At 47.0% G+C, this 19,136-nt stretch overlaps 1 protein-coding gene across 2 annotated transcripts; it reads left to right on the plus strand.

The window, feature by feature from the left end:
- Window positions 1-711: 711 nt before the first annotated feature.
- TPPP3 (tubulin polymerization promoting protein family member 3) lies at window positions 712-15,848 on the plus strand. Of its 2 annotated transcripts, XM_028739700.2 has the most exons (6): window positions 713-859; window positions 1,948-2,034; window positions 3,385-3,465; window positions 9,561-9,754; window positions 13,231-13,384; window positions 15,090-15,848. In XM_028739700.2, the coding sequence occupies exons 4-6, from the start codon at window positions 9,567-9,569 to the stop codon at window positions 15,276-15,278; spliced, it is 531 nt and encodes a 176-aa protein (XP_028595533.2). In that variant the 5' UTR covers window positions 713-859; window positions 1,948-2,034; window positions 3,385-3,465; window positions 9,561-9,566; the 3' UTR covers window positions 15,279-15,848. The 2 variants fall into 2 exon arrangements, with proteins under 2 accessions (XP_028595534.2, XP_028595533.2); XM_028739701.2 differs by lacking the exon at window positions 3,385-3,465 and having other exon boundaries at window positions 712-859.
- The last annotated feature ends 3,288 nt before the right edge of the window (window positions 15,849-19,136 follow it).

A 19,136-nucleotide genomic window follows, 5' to 3' on the forward strand; every position in this document is an offset into this window, starting at 1 on the left:
GGTAAAGAGGAGACTGAGAGGAGATAGGATAGCCATCTTCAAATATCTTAAAGGGCTGTCACATGGAGCAAACTTGATTTCTCCTGCTCCGGAATCTAAGACCCAAACCAATGGTTTCAAATTACAAGAAATGAGGAAGAAGTTTCTGCCAGTAAGAGCTGTTTGACAGTGGAACAGACTCCCACACGAAGTGAACCCTCTCCTTCCTTGGAGGATTTCAAGCAGAGGTTGGGTGGCTTTCTGTCCCGGATGCTTGAGATTCCTGCATTGCAGGGGGTTGGACTAGATGACCCTTGGGGTCCCTTCCAACTCTACAATTCAAGGGCTCAGAGTCCTGGCACAGGCGGGGGGCGGCGGTCTTTGGGCTAAGCCTCTCCCTTTGGGAAAAGAGAAGGGCGCGCAGGAAAAGGTTGCTGAGAACTTCAGGATGACATAAGCATCTCTCTCTCCTGCTGCCCCCCCCCCCCCCCGCGATGCCATCCATTTATTCCCCGCTAATGTTCCGGAGGCAGCAGCAGCAGCAGCAGCAGCAACAATCCCAAGGTCTCAGCATCATTCACCGTCGCACTAATGGCCCATTTGGCGCCAGGCCCACGTTGGGGCGGGCGGAGGGGCTGCCCAGCGCGCCTGCGCCTCCCTCTACCCCGGAGGGAGGTGTCTTGGCTCTTCCTCGCTTTTGCACGCCCCCCCCCCCCCGCCGCTTCCTATTCCCTCCCCGCGCTGTGTCACTGGGGTCTCTATGGAGACGGGAATCAACAGCCGAGCCTCGCCCCGCCGGCAGCGGCGCGTCTCCAAGAGCCAGAGGGGTGGCTTTCTCCCCCTTTTTTTGCAAGGCGCAGCGTTGTGGAAGGCAAGCCGGGTAAGGAGCGCGCGCGGGGGGTAAGGCATAGCCAGGCGAGGGGGATCCGGAGTGGGGTAAGGAGGAACCGGGGTATCCCCATCCCCGTGGACAATGCAGGCTTCTTGCAGCCGGAGGCTTGGGGAACCCCCGTCTCTCCGTTCCTCCTGCATCCACCTACTAGGCATGCTGACCAAACCTTTGCATTCCGCTCCTTCCCTTCCTCTCAGTCAATGTACCTCCGACGATCTCTTCGTTTATTCCCATCACTATGCTAAGGTTGCAATCCCGATTCTCTATATGCATATTCGGGAGGGAGTCCCAGTGACTTCAATGGGATTTATTTACTTCCACGTAAACAACAGCCGAGAGGCTGTTGCTTGATGTTTGCGGTCGCAGGGTCATCAGGGGGTGCCGCTTCCAGGCGGGTGTTTGTGGAGGGGTCTCCCTCTGTTTTTCTTCATTGCACCCGAGGCGATGATGTCACTTGGCTCCAGACTAACTAATTCGGAATAATTCCTTCTCTTCCCTAGTTCCCTATGCATGTATAATATAAATACCGGGTACACCCTCCTTCCCCTGCTTGTTTAACTAACCAGATTGTGATAATGGGCAGCTTGTCAACGGGAGCAATCTCTGTTAGGAATCCCTGTGTTGTGTCTGCAGACCTGGAAATGGAGGAATTAGCTTGGCATCAGCTGTGCTTTGATGAATATTTGACTCACTAGATCTGCACCACATACCCTGAGTAGGCAGATCCACCCATGACTCTCTATAAAGCTTCTTTTAGGTGCTCTTTATTTGTTCCAGGGTATGCATGTTGTTAACAGCATTGTGGAATAGAAAGCAGAAGATAGCGCTCTCTGTTTATTTCCTCCCAGTGGAATTTATTTATTTATTTGCATAACATAATTTTGCATGTCAGAAATAAGCTGCACTGAGTTCAGTGGGACTTATTCCTGGAAAAGTGTGTTTGAACTGCAGCCTTTTTTCTTTTTGATTTCCCCCCCACCTGATGCTTTAAATTGATTCCCCCTCCCATCTCTTTTTGCATAGAACATGGATGAGTTGACATTGCTTTGTCTACCTTTTGCTCTGTTCTTTTCTAGAATCTCCGCCCATCATCTGCTGATGAATTTTAAAATTTGCAACCCGGGACCTCTTAACTGTTGAAACATACCGGTAACTAACCTGTGGTAAGGAGTCTTGTGTGTTCATTCTTGCTTAGAAATGCAGAGTTGGATCCAGACTTGGTTGTGCTTAGAGCAGACACATCGAAATCAATGGGTCTCCTTTAAGCATGATTAAAACTGGAACCTCATCTAGTTCAGTAACCTCTGGGAGAAACCCAGCACAGACCAATAGGCACAAAATGGCAAGTTGTCCATCTTGGACTGTAACATCTGTGCAGTTTAAACGTTAGTGATAATCCCAAATGGATGCCTGCAGCAGCTTCCCAGGATCAACCCCTGGTGTCTCCAGTTAAAGGTTCAGGTTGCATGGATTTTATTTATTTATTTAAAAACATTTCTATAACGCTTGATTGTACAAAAACCTCTAGGTGGTTTACAAAAAAATATAAAACATTCAAATTATGAATTAAACATACTTAAAAACAGCTCTTGAGACCCTGCAGAGCCACTGCCAGTCAAAGTAATAAACAATAGTGGGCGGGATGGACAAATTGTCTGACTTGGTATACAGCTTCTAAAAGCGACTCTTCTGATTTTTGTTTCGGATGTTGAGAATGCACATATGCACGCAAAAAGCCTGAGAGATGTTTTACAGAGGTGCTTTTGGCATCATGCACAACTGTGCCTTTAGCCCTCTGTTCTTGCGTATGTCTGGATTTACGTGCTTGCAGAAAAGCGGCCAGCAAGATGCTCTCCTTTGAGTGCCGCTGGCATTGTTCTGGCTTGGTGATATCATTTCTCAGGCTTCTGCTTCTAGCAGTTCAGCTGAACTGGCAGAATAGAAAACTGCACCAGGCAAGCTGGCTGTAGTTCAGTGATAGAGCCTTGCATGCAGAAGGTCTTTGGGTCATTCCCTGGTATCTCCAGGTAGGACACGGAGTGACTGGTCTGAAGCCAAAGACAGCCACTGCCAGTCAGTGTAGACAGCACTGAGATGGATGGATCCCAGCAAAGGAGAGCCTATCACCTCCCAAGGCAGCCTGTCCCATTGCTGGACAGCTCTTTCTCGGAGGTTTATCGGGAATATACTTTCCTGCAATTTCCACCCATTAGTTTGTGCTCTGCACTCTGAAGCAACAGTGCACAAGGCTGCTCCATCTTCTGTGCCCTTTGGGAAGACCCCCGACAGATGGGTGAATTTGTCAGTTTCTGTTTTTCTTGGTTTCTCATTTTTACAGTCAAGTTTTCCACATTTCCGCAACAGCTTATCAGCATTTTAGTGCAAATTTATTCTAATATGCTCATTATTGTTCGTAATTTTGCCTAACATGCCTTTATGATTGTTATTTCCACTGATCTTTGCATTTATATGCATGCTTACTACAGTATATGCATTTTGTACACATTACATAGGTGGAGAATTGCATTGTGAAATTTGTAGAAGTGTGAATTTTGAAGGATAGCTGTGTTCACGTAGTGCTTTGAAGCGATTTGGTAAGTATGCTTTAAATACAGTCTAAATCAAATTTCTCCCCAATCCCCACCAATGGACAAGGATTGTAGTCCAAAACATCTGAAGGGCACCAGGTTGGGGATGGCTGCTTTACACTAAGTAGCCAGTGTAGGGTCGGAGCAGAGGGAGCCAAATCGGAACCACGGTGTGGAGGGAAGCGAGTTTTAACCCTCTGTCTGCATCCCCTGTTGTTTGGAATGAGAGGAAAACTCCTGTTTCAGTCAGTGGGAGCTTTCTTCCTATTGCAAATAGCAGTTGCCGGGGGTCTGATTCCAGCTGGGACCACAGCAGGGGTTAAAGGGTGCATGGGGAATCTTTTTCAGACCAAGGACCACATGTTCACCTGGGCAACCTTCTGAAGGTTCCATTCCAGTGGTGGGAGGGGCCAGAAGCAAATGTGGGTGGAGCAATGAATGTGCATTTTACCTTTGTAAAGGTAAAGGGACCCCTGACCGTGAGGTCCAGTTGCGGATGACTCTGGGGTTGCGGCGCTCATCTCGCTTTATTGGCCAAGGGAGCCGGCATATGGCTTCCGGATCATGTGGCCAGCATGATTAAGCCACTTCTGGCGAACCAGAGCAGCACACGGAAATGCCGTTTACCTTCCTGCCAGAGCGGTACCTATTTATCTACTTGCACTGGTGTGCTTTCGAACTGCTAGGTTGGCAGGAGCTGGGACCAAGCAGCAGGAGCTCACCCTGTCACGGGGATTTGAACCGCCGACCTTCTGATCGGCAAGCCCTAGGCTCTGTGGTTTAACCCACAGTGCCATCCGCGTCCCTTTACCTTTGTACATTAGGCTAATTTTTACACACACTTACTCAGCCACCTCTAACTTCCATCCAGGCATGCAAGAGGCAGTCAAGTACACATTCCAGGCAGGCAGAAACTTAAGGAGGGTGTGAAGTAGGGCTAGTGAGGAGTGTGACCTGGAGACAGAGGTGTGGTTGAGGAGGGGGTGCGCCAGGCAAGAGTTCCAAGGGCCCAACGGAGAGGCCCTTCAATGCACTATGTGGTAACATTGGGGAATATTCACAGAGCAACTAAAAAGAGGAACAATGTTTGGATATTCCAGTATAAAGCCAGCACTATTTCTGCATTAATGACATGTTGGAAATACACCCTGGGAAAAACACCAGTTTGGAGGAACCCTCTGTCTAAGAAGTGCAGGCCAGGCCAATTTCCTTAAAAATGCAGACGGGATAAAATTCTTGAGCCTCCCAGCTGAGGAGTTAGATGTTCACTGGTTGAGCTCTGATATACCTTTGACTTTTGCAGCCCCTGTGGGGTCCTTTCTTTAACTTGAACTGACCCTATCATGCCGACTGTTGATGCCACTTAAGTTTGCAGCCATGCAGAAGAAGAATCAGTGGGGGGCTTTGCTATGACAGATATTTCCTTTTCCCCAAAGGTTGCAATTTCTTTAGGGTTTCACTTTGAGTAGTACCAGGTACTTCCTGTGCCAGGAACTGTATAGCAGGGATGGGGAACCTCTTGCTTTCCAGATATTATAGGACACCAACTCCCATCATCCCTGATCCTTTGCCATGCCTTGAGAGTCTGCTGGACCTTCTGGGCAGGATTGAATGCGTGAAATGAAAGCAGACAAGCAGCTCTAAACCATAGTTTAATTGTTGTAGCTTTGGAAGTAGAAATGGTGGTTTAGGTTCTAAACTACAGTCAGCACAAACTATGGATGTGATATCTTGTCTGAATTGAACCAGATTGTTGTTCTGTGTTGCCCACGTAAGTTGTGTATGTGTGTATTTGTGTAGCTAAGATCTCTGAAGAAGACGCAACTAGCAAGCCAAGCATAATGACTGACTTAGTTAGGCGTTGGCCAAATGGTGAAAGAATCCATACATACCTTGAGCAACTGTAGAAAGGCAGGGTTGGTTTTAAATAAATACATTAAATAAATACAAGGATTAAGAGCTGCTGCCCTCTACCTGGGTGCTTCACGATTTATGTGTCAATCATGTTTGCTGTGGCTACAACTGACGTTGCGCACAGTAAACATGTAGAGTGTGAAGGGCAAGTGGGCGTCCCTAAAGTGCAGCTCTTTGTGTGCTATGTCTCTGACTGTGGGGATAGACAGATGCCCTCTGAGAGCAAACTGCAGCCAGAGCATTTATCCCTAAACACACAGGGACGTGTACCAGGGAGTCCTGATAGGCTGTGGCTCCCTGTCTAGCAGAAGATCCCTGATTGGCTGCGACTGTGACTCACAACCAATCAGGGCTCCTATGTGAGTAAGGGAGTCTCAGCCAATCTTAGGTGCATGCATATCAATTTTTGTGTGAAAAGTGAGAAAACTTGCAGTTTGCTTTGCTCACCTGTACAAACATCTCTACCTCTGCATGCCAGGGAGACAAATTGTGGGGCCCACAGGTTGCGGTCAACCTAAATCTCAGTCAAAGGGGCATCTATTATGGAACATGCCGCAAGTCTGTCAGTCAGTTTTATTGTATATAGCCAAAGCCTTTAAAAGGACAACAGAGAATAAAAGGAAAACTTTCAATCATACAATGTAGCCGTTTACAACATAAAATAAATTTACAACATTAAAATGTAAGACATGCATAAAGCTTCTGCTGGAGAGGGAGCCTTCAAACCAGCTTTTTGAGGAGTGTAAGGTTCAATGTAAGTAAAGTATAAAATGATGCACATTTGGGGAAAACACATATAGGTTTGAGCTTCAAGCTTCTTAGATGAGGGCTGCAGCAAATAATTTTAAAAAGTTAAATTATGAGTGGCTATTCACATGGGTTACCGCATGTGTGCCTCAGGGGTAAAGCACACTGACCAAGGTACACTGAGTTTAGCTCTCCACATTTGCAGAGTCAAGGATTCTGCAATTGGATAAGTACACAGCTGTACATTATCATCATTCTTTAATTTATTATTTATTAAATTTCTATACTGCCCTTCATCTGTTTAAAAAAGCCATAGTTTAAAAAGCCATAGTTTAATATGCCTACATGTTATTGCACTTTTCCAAATTGCCAAACCTGCATAATTTGTGCCCATTATTTTTTTTTTTGCAGTTGTGCACCCAGTACACCTGCTGCTGCGTACAGTGTACCTCAGGTTACATACGCTTCAAGTTACATACGCTTCAGGTTACATACGCTTAAGGTTACACACTCCGCTAACCCAGAAATAGTGCTTCAGGTTAAGAACTTTGCTTCAGGATAAGCAATCGGGCTCCGGCGGCATGGCAGCAGCAGGAGGCCCCATTAGCTAAAGCGGTGCTTCAGGTTAAGAACAGTTTCAGGTTAAGAACAGACCTCCGGAACGAATTAAGTACTTAACCCGAGGTACCACTATATTTCTGGTGCATGCAGATTCATGTACATCCAAGTGTGGCTGTGACTTCTGTTCGGTAGGGTTTGCAGCTCCACTGCTCCTTTCCAGGAGATACCTTCATCCAGCAGAGGAGAAATTTTAAGGAGAGAGAGAGAAAGGGAGAAAAGTTCACACGCATGTCTATGTCCGTTAGTGTGGAGTTAAGTACATATGCTAATCCACACTATCCTCCCCAGAGCAACCACGTCCAAGTAGCACAACCCGCCCTTAGCAACCGTCGCCAGGCAACACAAACTGTGGCCGCCCCAGCAGCCAAGCCCACATGCCTGTTTTTGTTTAATGTCAGGCCGTAACTAAGATCCTGGACCTGGCAGGCCCCCCAGGCTGGCTAGTGCCCTAATAGCCTGCCCCGGGCATGGGTGGATCTTGGAAGGGAGCCTGAGCAAGGGGATAGCTGAGGGTAAATGTCCGTGAGAAATGGACAGTGTTTCCCCAAAGCAGCAGTGGATTGAGTTAATAATTGTGTGGGGAAATTCCAGTTAGTGCTGGCATTGACACAGGGCAAGCCAGGGCGTTTGCTGGGAAGGTACGTTTGCTCTTGCTAGGCATGGGCAAATTTGTCCATTTTGGTTTCCCTTGTTTCCTCATTTTTCTAATCTTAAGTTTAGTTCTCCACATTTGCATAGATGATTGCAAAAATAAATTTTAAAACTTGGGGGGAAATCTCATGCAAATTCATCAGCGTTTTTGTGAACATCTCTCCTAATAGACACCTTTTTGCCTACAACACACAACTTTTGCAAAGCGATTTTCCTTAACATACTGCACTTTCCTCTTGTCCATGTGCTGGTTTTTTTGATTATGACAACAATGGTGCTCGCATACTGAACTTCAGAAGTAGGGGGAAAATTTATGATAAATCTGAAAACGCCAGTAGCTTCTACAGAAGGTTTGAGAAGAGTGCTCTATCTATGATACCCTGATTTATCTCAGGAACCAAGAAATCTGTTCAGACAGTGCACTAAGACCAACAATGGAGCTCAGGGAGAAATCCAATTTACTTTGCATTTAAATGTGGATTTTTCTAATTCACACTTTCTAAAACAATTTGTGAACTGAAACGCAGCCAATCCTTTGGAAATTTGCAGTTATCCAGATTTTGCAATGCAGTTCTCTAGCCAAGTGGTTGGCATCTGTCTGTCTCGAGAGGCAATGGATCATGCCTCCAGGGATGAAGGCAAACCGCTGAGTTAGCAGCACTGAAATGACCTCCTTGGGGCACAAGCCTGAGCAGTGTATATGGAGGTCCTGGGCTACCCAGATAACAAGACCCCCCTCTCAGCCTCACTGATATGGTCCAAAGGAAAGCAGAACAATATGTTTGGCACCAGCTTGGCTGCAGCAGTTTCCAGAAGGAGGTGTACATGGTGCCATCCAACCGTATTAGAGACTCCACTCTGGGTTTGTGTAGGGTTTACTCCTTAGCCTTTTCTTCTCCCAAAGATATCCCACAAGGAAGTGGAGGTTTAGGACCAGGATTTTCCTTCTTCTAGAAAGGTTATCTTCCTAGGTTGACAAGTCCCATCTGCCCCTCTCTTCCTTCTACAGCATGTGCAGAAACTGGCTTCTTAACTGTTTGAACCCAGTATTGGTTTCGTTTACTCAATCTACCGGAGTCTGTCTCCACCAAGGGATTGAGATACGTTGGCTACTGTCAGGGAACTGCCATCAGCTCAGAGGCAAGAGATGGAAGGGCAGTTGTGTTACAGGGAGCTTCCGAAAATCTTGCGAAGCAGTTCCTCTTCCGGCGAGGGGGGAAGCCCCATCTCCAGTGGAGAAGAAGTGCAGGGGCCAGAGGATGCTAGGGAGAGCCTTAACACTGAGCCTGAGCAAGCCGGAGAGGCGGGAAGCGCGCCCTTGCCAGCGCCCATTCTGCGCAGTAGTCTTCGGCGCGGGGAGAGGCGGAAAAGGCTGGGGGTGACGCGACTTTTATGCTGGGGGAGGTACAAAAACAGACCACATTCTGCTAGCGATTGAGCCAGATATGAACTTACGACGCTCTTCACTGTAAGTAGTTTGCACCAAGAATAAAGCCTGTAAAAGGCAGGTCGGAGTCCTGCCTGTTTACTCTCAAGCAACCACAACAACATTTGACAGCTACCCTCACTTCGTTTAGCCAGCCAGTCAAAGTCGTTTCCTGGGGTGTAGCCGCTGTTACATGCTTTTTTTACATGTTTTTAGGAGCCACAGGTTAGAGCTGAGTGCAGACAGGGGACCAAAAGTGAACAAACGACTCCAAAAGGAGTGCAATATATCCCCCACCAGAGGCACTGCCCCACCCCTAGCACCCCATACACCTCTCTAGTCAATTACTGTGTACTATAATACATATACTAGAGTAAAGTGTTCATATATACACATACATTACTGAAAGCAAGATATAAAAATGCATTATATATGGGGAATTTGCTTTGCAAAAATGTGTATAAGGAGAAAGTTGCCCTAAGATGCTGATGAATTGTCTTAAGGACTCTTCCCCCCCCCCCCGCCCCCGCTTTTAACAAAAATTGCAAACTGTTGCTGTGAAAATGTGGAGAACTGAATTCCAGTTTGGGGGGAAAATGATAAATGAGGGGAAAATGAAACTGACAGATTCCACCATCCCTAGGTAGGGGGAAATGTCTAGAGGAGCTTTAGGAAATGTGTACATGATGGCACACGTAATGCCTGTTGCTTGGATCTGAGCAGCCCCCTGTGCGTTTTACAGAACATCATGGCTGAGAGCACAGACATGGCTTCATTGGAGGAGAGCTTCCGAAAGTTTGCCATCTACGGTGACACCAAAGCTACAGGGCAAGAAATGAATGGCAAGAACTGGGCCAAACTGTGTAAGGATTGCAAAGTAACTGATGGCAAAGGGGTCACCAGCACAGATGTGGACATTGTCTTCAGCAAGGTGAAGTAAGTGCCTGCTTCCATCTCACTTCCTTCTGCTTTTGCTTCGTGTTGGTTCTTAATTTACAAAAACGAGGAGACTCGGATGGGACGGAAACCCGTGGGCAAGTCTTTGCCACAGCACTGAAGCCCTGACCCTGGAAGCAAGAGCCCAATGAACTAATTCATAGGAACATTATACTAAATCAGATCCTTGGTACCCTAACAGGCAGGTTTCCCTCCCATACCTGCCTCAGATGTTGGGGATTGAACCTGCGACCTTCTGCATACAAAGCAGATGCTCTTCCACAGAGCTACAGCCCTTCCTCAGACTTCCATTCATATTTTCTGTTTTAATATAGGGCACAAAAAATGCCTGCCAAGCAAGGCCTCATTAAGACATGCTGAGGCCCTAAGCTATGTCAATTTCAATTTTATTTGCTGTTACAACCATTGTGGTCATTTCAACCACCTCCAGAAAGAAATATACATCCTATGCATACTATACAGAATGTGCATAGATATGTTGTTTTGTGTGTGTGTGTGTGTGTGTGTGTGTGTGTGTGTGTCTGTGTCTGTGTCTATACAAGTTGAAGAGGTCCCATAGCATTACCACTCCCACCCTGGAAAATTCATAGACAACACTGAGCTAGGTGTACCAATAGTCTAACTTGTTATAAGGCAACTTCTTATGCCCTGTTGAACCCCACTCCCCTCAAGTCAAATACTTACAGCACAATTTTATGCATGTTGACTAGGAAGGAAATCCCATTGTGCTCAATGGTGCTTATTCCCTAGGGGTAACATGCTTAGATTTATAACTTTAACCAAATACCTTCCTAATCTATTTTTTGACTTCTGGAAAAAATGTTTGAGATATTTTTATAACACATTTGTAAAAATAACACAGCACATGTTTATCTGTTTACTAAATATAAGTAAAATAGATAAACCAGATCTCAACTGATTAAGGGCAGTGAAAATTTTTTTCTTTACTCCAGTACATAATTTTCCAGATGACTTGCATTACTGGCGACAAGGGACAGAAACTCTGCACATGTTCAAAAACCATGTCTGTAGCCAGACTACAAACCTAGCAGAAAACAGTCCAACCCACAAAAAAGAGGCTTAGCTTTCTGTGTCAATGCCAAGCACCAGCTTAAAAAGATACACACACACAGCTTCTTTGGCTCAATGCCGGCTTCAGTTTGGCATTGTTGTGTTTCACATCTGTGCTTCTGGGGAGACTGAGCATGCATTGCTCAATGGTGCTGTCCCGGTTTGATTCAGCAATATTGGCAGGAACACTTTTGTTTGTACTGTTGAACTGCTCCATGTCAGCTGCTGTTTGAGAAATTAAGCCTTTGGTCCTGGCAAAAATAAAAAACAAACAGCTATTGACTGCTGCTAGTGTAACTCTCTTGTAATGGAAACCACCTTGGCTGCAGCAGCGACAGCTACAGTTTAATGTGGGGGGGGGGGAGAGAGAAAGAGAGAGATGAGCTGGGCCAGCCCACCAGGTATATCTTTTCCCTCTTTGTAGCAATGCCGGGAAGGGGATTTAAAAAATAATAATATTGGTGGGATCACAGTTGGGGAGAGAAGTGATAGACCTAACTTCTGGGCTTGCAGTGATCTCAACAGCAAGTAAGGCCCTCTGCAGCTATAAATCAATTTAACAAAAAAACAGTCGTAGTGGCACACAAGTGTAATATGTAGACTTGTGACCCCAGGACAGGCCCAGCTTCTGAAGGAAACTGAGACATAGATGCCTGGCTGTGCATTAAGCTTAATGTGTGACTTAACCACCAGAAGCCCCATTTCTCAGAGGTGTGTGGAATGGTTGCAGTTAGTGGTTTGGGGAAAGCTCTTGGCATGTGTGTCACCTGTTCTGAACTTGAGTCTGGTCATAACTCAGCTTATACCAGGGATGGGGAAGCTGAATGTGGCCTCCAAGTCTCTCTGGCTCCTCAGGCCACACCCCTCTCCAGCCTTGCTTTGCACCCTCCTGGACTGCTTTTGCTTGTCTAGAATGTGTCCTGCAACTCAGATGACGACTCGTTCTTGTCTGGATGGGGGTTGGAGGCAGGGAACTGTGTGTGTGTAGAAACAAGCCTGTTGTACAAAAAGTAAAATCAATCTCCATTGCTCCACCCTCTTTTGCTTCTGCTTCTGGCCACCACTGGCATGTGGCCCCCAAAAAGCTGCCTAGGAGAGAATGTAGACTTCCAGCTTGAAAAAGTTCCCCTGCCTCTGGTTTATGCAGGCAACAGAATCAATAAGTAAAGCTATTTTCTGGATGGCGTCACCTAAAGCCACAAATGAGGAATTCCATATCTAAGTGCTCTCTCACACACCCAATATTTCCCTGCATGCAAAAAATCAGAGTGAAGACAGGTACTTGTAGGATAGTGGGCCTGGTTTGGAAGCACCTTTCTTGTGGTCCTTCCAAACATACCTTTCCTCTCTGGGGGGTTGAGGTCTTTTTGACAATTTCTGCCAGTTTGCTGCAGAAGCTGTTAGCATTCAGCACCGATAGGTGTTGCCACCAGCTACCCAGTCTCTAGGACTTTTAGACAAATGTTTCAGTTATTCTAGCTAGTTAGCTGGTATATAGCAAGATTTTCAGAGATGTAGCCATGTTTAAGTTGTCTACACACTCCAAACCAACTTCAGTCTGAATTGAGAACGACCTAGCTGTGTTTTAAGCTGGTAATGTGTACACAGTCTCTTTTTTTAAAAGCAACAAAGATTCTTGTGGCACCTTAAAGACTAACAGTTTCATTATGGCATAAGCTTTTGTGGACTACAGTCCGGCCTGGCCTGACTACATAGGATGAAGTGGACTCTAGTCTGCAATGGTCACAGCACATCTGGAGTACCATGTCCACTTCTGTATGGCACAACTTCTGTAAGGACGTTGACAAGCTAGAGCTTGTCCAGAAGTTGACACCCAGGATAGAGCTGGGTATGTTTAGCCCAGATAAGAGGAGATTAAGAGGAGACATGATAGCAGTCTTCAAATATCTGAAGGGAGGTCATGTAAAAGATGAAGCGGACTTGTGCTCTATTGCTTCAGAGAGCAGGAATAGATTGAGTGGTAGAAATTGCCCGGAACCAAATCCCAGCTAAACAATGGGAGGAACTTGCAAGTTCTTGTCCTTCTGCAACTGGGAGCCAGGACACCCTCCTTGCATGCTTTTGCTTGGCAGGAATGTGTTCTTGAACTCTGATAATGGTTCGGGGTTGCCTGGAAGGAGGTGGTTAAGGGGTGTGAATGTGTATTGAAACAAGCCTACTGTACGAAGGTAGAATTTGTATTCATTCCTCACCCTCTTTTGCGTCTGGCCCCACTTATCACTGACCTATGGCCCTTTAGAAGTTGCCTAGAAGGAAATGTGGCCCTCAGACTGAAGAAGGTTCCCCACTCCCGGTGTATGAGTCAGAGGAGCAAAGGTGGTTGCGATTTGGCTCCTGAGTCCCTTGTGCCTTTTCTGTTCCAGAGGGAAGACGGCCAGAGTCATAAACTATGAGGAGTTCAAGAAGGCCTTGGAGGAGCTGGCCCCAAAGAGGTTTAAGGACAAAAGCAAAGAGGAAGCGTATGAATCCATCTGCCAGCTGGTGGCAGGCAAAGAACCCACTAACGTGGGCGTCACTGTGAGTAACTGCTGCCAGTGCTGGAGGAAGAAGCAGAACAGACTCCTGGTGGGAATCCAGAAGCAGGCCAGGTTGGGCCTAGGACAGGGATGGGGAGCCGGTGGCCTTCCAGGTGTTGCTGAACTCCAACTCCCATCAGCGCCAGCCAGCATGGCCTGGGATGGTGTGTGTTGTAAGCCAGTAATATCTGGAGACCACAGGTTCCCCACCTGAACTCCACTGACTAGGAGCAGCTCTCCAGGGTTTCCCAAGCCTTTCCTGGAGATTCTGTGAATTGTACCAGGAAATGTCTGTATTCAAAGTGTGCATTCTGGTAGTGAATTGCAGCTTTCTCGTATGGTAGGGCTTAACTCACTCTCAGTACTTCTGGACAGATCAGTCCTTTTCCAATTCCACAAGTGATCGTTTATGAACCTCTTCTATCCCATTAACTAACAAAAAAGAAAGCAGTATGGAATTTTGTTTATAAATAATATTTCAATGCACAATTTATCATAAATTGTACATTTATATACATCTTTTATCTCACTGTATGTATTTATGTACAGTCCAGTGCTTTTTTCTGAGGGGTACTCAAGGGAATGCAGTACCAGCACCTTTTTCTAGAAGAAAAGTATTGTACACATTTTAATATGCATTTTAAGGCATTTTGTTTTGTTTTCCGAGCCGGGAACTTTATCACAAAATTCAGCGAAGTGTAAAATAGGGTGGATAACTATGTTCCAGTCTTTATGATAGTACAGCAGGTATGGCTCAAGTCAGTCTGCTTTGGAACTCATAGAAATTGAATTCCGTAAGCACCCCACATCCAATACACCTCCTTTTTTCCTATGGGAAGCCCCAGGTTTAATACCTGCAGCCCTCATGGAGGATTGACAAAATCATTGAGAATAAGACTTATCGATCATGATGGCTATGTTCCCTCAGGTATCAAAGCCAGTGTGCCTCTGAAGGCCAGTCTCCAGTAGAGCACTACTGGGCTCATGTCCTGCTTGTGGGCTTCCTACAGAAATAACGTTGGCCATTGTGAGTAGAGGGCGCTGAGCTGGATAGGCCTTTGGTCTGATCCCGGAGGGCTCTTATGTGCCACTTGAAGGAGCCTCCAAATTGCAAGACTGGGGAAGACCGCTACCTGCAATGCTGGAGAGCTGTTGGTAAAGCCAGTGGTACTCTATGTGCCAGGGACGTGGGTGGTGCTGTGGGTTAAACCACAGAGCCTAGGACTTGCTGATCAGAAGGTCAGCGGTTCGAATCCCCGCGACGGGGTGAGCTCCCATTGCTCGGTCCCTGCTCCTGCCCACCTAGCAGTTCGAAAGCACGTCAAAGTGCAAGTAGATAAATAGGTACCGCTCTGGCAGGAAGGTAAATGGCGTTTCCGTGCGCTGCTCTGGTTCGCCAGAAGCGGCTTAGTCATGCTGGCCACATGACCCGGAAGCTGTACGCTGGCTCCCTCGGCCAATAAAGCGAGATGAGCACCTTAACCCCAGAGTCGGTCATGACTGGACCTAATGGTCAAGGTTCCCTTTACCTTTACTCTATGTGCCAGTGGTTGGACTTGGTACAAAGCAGCTCCTCATATTATTGCCTAGTAGATAGTAAAGGAGGTGGAGGTGATGTGGAGGCCATGTTCCGAAGTAGGGGTGATGGTAGTTGTTGCTGAACAAAGAATGGTTCTGACCCCCTCCCTTGTTTTTGTGATTGGCAGAAAGCCAAGGCTGTGGGCGCGGTGGAGAGGCTCACCGACACGTCCAAGTACACAGGCTCCCACAAGGAACGTTTCGACGAGAGCGGGAAGGGCAAAGGCAAGAGCGGACGGGAGAACATTGTGGACAACAGCGGCTACGTCTCGGCCTACAAGCATGCTGGCACTTACGATGCCAAAGTGAAGAAATAGGAGCGGCTGCCGCACCCGTTTGAAGGAAGGGCCACCCTAATGACACGCCCCCTTGCCCTCGTGGGGGTTTGGCTCTGCCCGGCCTCACTCCAGCCCCAGAGCAATAGCTGGAAGGGGTGCCTGTCCTTGAATGGTTTATGCAGCTGCAGTGTGACCCGGCCACGCACCTCGCTTCCCAAAGTTACACAAACTCAGACTTTTATCTGCGGCACCCGCCTGCGCAGCCTACCAAAGGCCTCTACACCTCAAATGTCTCCCTTACCTCACTCTAACCAGCCCCCTCCCCACTGCTTTCCTCACTAGTGCTAATAATGGGAGTCTTCTGCACCGTAGAGAAAATAAAAGGAAAGCTTCCTTTGTCATGCAGCTTCTAGGGCCACAAAGCTTCTGTCAGGGCAACAAGATGGCTTCCCAGGCTTCTAACAGCATTTCCTCATAGCCCTGGCTCTTCCAACCCATGATGATGTCTACTTCCTGTTTGCAGGGGACCCCAGTGCTTCCGACGGCATCATTTCACCGCTTTTGATTGTATCAGAAAAGCAGTATATAAAATAAAAGTACTACTCACAATCATCTTGCTCCTCAACTGACAAGGTAGCTGATCCCTTTTAAACACTGCACGCAGGTGTGGGGAAACTCCTCACCCCATGGAGGATCACATTCCCTCAGGGGGGTATCTGCTGGGGGCACCATGCCATTGGTGGGCACAGCTAAACCCAGGAGGAAAGGGCAGGAAGGACAGGGAGGAAATTTGATTCATTTCACATGTAAAGGCAAATCTGTTTAATACCACACTGAATAGTGACCGTCCTTCAAACTTCACACCTGTCTGAATTTTGCAGTTCTCCAGCCAAGAAATACATACACTGCTGTGAAGTATGTCTATAAATGCATATATTCATGAAAATAATGTTAGAAATGCATTGTATTAGAGAAAACTGCCCAGCAGAAATTCGCATATTAGGATAAACGGCATACATGCATGTGTATTAGGAGAAATTTGCACTAATGGGGAAATGCATGTATTTGCCTCCAACAAAGTTAGTTGATAGTCATTAATTTCAATGGGTCTACTCTGAGTAGAATTAACATTGGCTACAAGCTTTCATAAGTGCTTGCAAACGTGTATCAGGAGAAATTTCCACTAAAATGTTAATGCATTTTCATGTGTACTTTAAAAAAATATCACAAACTGATGTGGTGGTATGAGATCTTCTTGGTCTGGGTAAAGAGACTACTGAGTCAGAGCTTCTCAACATAAAATAATGCCCTTGGGATCCCAACTGTGTTGGAATACCGTTGCATGTGATCCAGACCTCAACAGAACGGTTTTTGTTGTCTTCTCCTGCAGTTGAAGCAAGGATGGCAAGCCGCTGAAGGAGGCCGCCTCATGCCTGACTCTTGGATAGGGATAGGCCAATCTGTCAATTCTGATGTCTCCTATTTTCTCCTTTTGCCAAGTTTCGCCACATTCCTGCATCCCTTTGTGATTTTTTAAAAAAAGCCACCTTAATAATTCTTAAGCATTTTAGTGCACATTTTTCTTAATTTGTCCACAATTCAACCTAATATACATGCATCCTTTGTAAGCGATTTTTTCTTAAGAGAATGCATTTTTGTAAGCTGGCTCATACAGTACATGCATTTTTGTTCTTTGGTTGGAGACCTGAAAATGTCACAGGAGAGCTGTATTTTGGTTTGTGCTTCACTTCAGGAAGTGTGAATTAGGTTGGTGCACATTACAGTGTGAATTGAACCCCATCCCTATCCCTCCTTTTGAGTTTGCATCTGGGGAGGGGCTTCCCAGCTGCTGTAGGCTAGACCAGGTATGTGTTCAGTGGCTCCTTTTCCCTCGGGTGCCAAAGCCCCCAGCCCCACCTGTTAGAGAATTGGGGGTCGTGTAAGGGTGGGGGAGGAAAGTGGCACGAAGGCCAGAGATCTTGCATCTTTACTCAATGGTGGAACACATTCTTTGGCTATGCAGAAAGTCCCAGGTTCCATCTCCTTATGGGGGCTGGGAGAACCTGTGGCTAAAACCCTGGAGAGCTGCTGCCAGTCGGTGCAGACAATATTGAGCCAGATGGACCAATTATCTGAACTGGTAAAAGCCACCTTCCTATGTTCTTCCTATGCTGGGCTCCAGAATGTATCTCCACTATGTGTATCCTTTAACCCAGTCTGACTGGGCTCAGTGTTGGAGCATCTGCTCTGCACGATGCAGAAGGCCTTGAGTTCAATCTGCAGCATCTCAAGAGAGGCCTGTGAATGTCCCTTGGTCTGAAATCCTGGAGAACTTCTGCCAACCACTATAGTAGACAATACGGAGCCAGATGGACCAGTGGTCCCAGTGCTCTCACCTTGAGGTGGGGGAGAAAGCAAACAGCCCCCCTAAGTGTCCTGTCTCTTCAGGAAGAGTGTTGCAGGCACCCACTCTCCCAGAGTCCAGATATTTCTGTGGGCTGGGAGAGTCGCACCAGCTGAGTAGCGATGTTGTTTTACAGCCAGCATGGAATTCTCTGCCTGCGACGGAAATGGCTTCCTGCCAGGCCTCTTGGAGCCTGTGTGGGCCAATATCTCAGCCGCTGATTTTTATGGCCTTGCTGCTATTTTCTCCCTCACATTTGTCTCTCTTTATCAGTTTTCCCAGCGCAGGCTCCTGAGAGGAATGTCAGGCGATGGCTGACCCACCATCCCTGCTCAGCTCAACATGAAATAAGAAGCTGTCAGACCGTTCATGGTACATTGAGCTCAGTGTTGTCTGCACAGACCGGCAGCAGCTCTCTAGGGTTCCAGGAAGGGAATCTTTCCAAGACATACCTGGGGGCGGTGGGGATTGAACGCGGGAGCTTTCGTGTGCCAAGCTGGTCCTCTTCCGCAGAGCTATGGCCCCACCTCAAGCAGCCCAGACCCCCTTTCCCAGAGGGAATTAAGTTGTTTGCTAGCTGCTGCCTCTCCTCCAGAAGCAAATTTGGACACAGAATTTGAATAAGAGTTTATTGCAAACTTGGGAACTACCATCTAAATGTAGACCTCCTGGCTACCTATGACTGCCCACCAGGGAATACATAGGCTGCCTGCCTGGGATTGCAGAAACAAAATGGGTGGGTTTGTTTCAGGCACTCGATAGTACACAATTCAGGACAGGCTCAAGACACATGACTGCCTGGGGTGGCCTAGATGGCATTCTGCCATTCCATGTACAGAACTAATCAGGTTTGAATCCTACTTCTGGTAACAGAGTAGTGTTTACCAACACATATGAGGGCAATAGGGTAGCTTCTGAGCCATGCTGCAGCCAGATAAGGGGGCCAGTTATGCATTGCTAAAAAAGAGGATAGCATCACCAAAAAAGATACCACTTTGCACAAAGTTTGCATGGGGGAGGTACCAGTTGACTGGTGGGTTCAGTCTGCTGTCCAGGTGCTGTTAACTGCCAGCCAGGTGTTCCCGCTGCCCTTTTCTTACCTTTAAACCAGACTTGGGCTGGACAGCCCTCAAACAGAGAACAGCTTCAAGCAGAGGACTGCCCCCTGATGACGCTCGAAAACAGAAGACCGTTCTCTGTGAAGTAGGACACATGTCCATCCTACACACACACACACACACACACACACACACACACACACCTCCATCATCCAACATCTGCCTCCATTCCCATCTTCGCCCGATGTCTCAGCTGCACTCTATACCTAACAGTAGGGCTGGTCCTGCCACTGTTCATGGCTGGTTGGGAGAGATGCCCTTTTTCAGGAAGCGCTTGCATACAAGGTTGCTGACCTTCAAGACAGCAAAAGGAGGCCTGATCTGCATTTCTAAGGGTCCTGTGAGAAAAGGGTCATTGTCTGAGGATGGCAGGCT

This window comes from Podarcis muralis, chromosome 7 (genome assembly GCF_964188315.1).
Source record: "Podarcis muralis chromosome 7, rPodMur119.hap1.1, whole genome shotgun sequence".
Classification (NCBI taxonomy): Eukaryota; Metazoa; Chordata; class Lepidosauria; order Squamata; family Lacertidae; genus Podarcis; species Podarcis muralis.

Excerpts from the sequence above, each read along its gene's own strand:
- TPPP3 (XM_028739701.2), top strand. The coding sequence starts at position 9,567 with ATGGCTGAGAGCACAGACATGGCTTCATTGGAGGAGAGCTTCCGAAAG. Across the intron at positions 9,755-13,230 it reads ATTGTCTTCAGCAAGGTGAA|AGGGAAGACGGCCAGAGTCA; the intron begins GTAAGTGCCTGC and ends TTTCTGTTCCAG. Across the intron at positions 13,385-15,089 it reads CCACTAACGTGGGCGTCACT|AAAGCCAAGGCTGTGGGCGC; the intron begins GTGAGTAACTGC and ends TGTGATTGGCAG.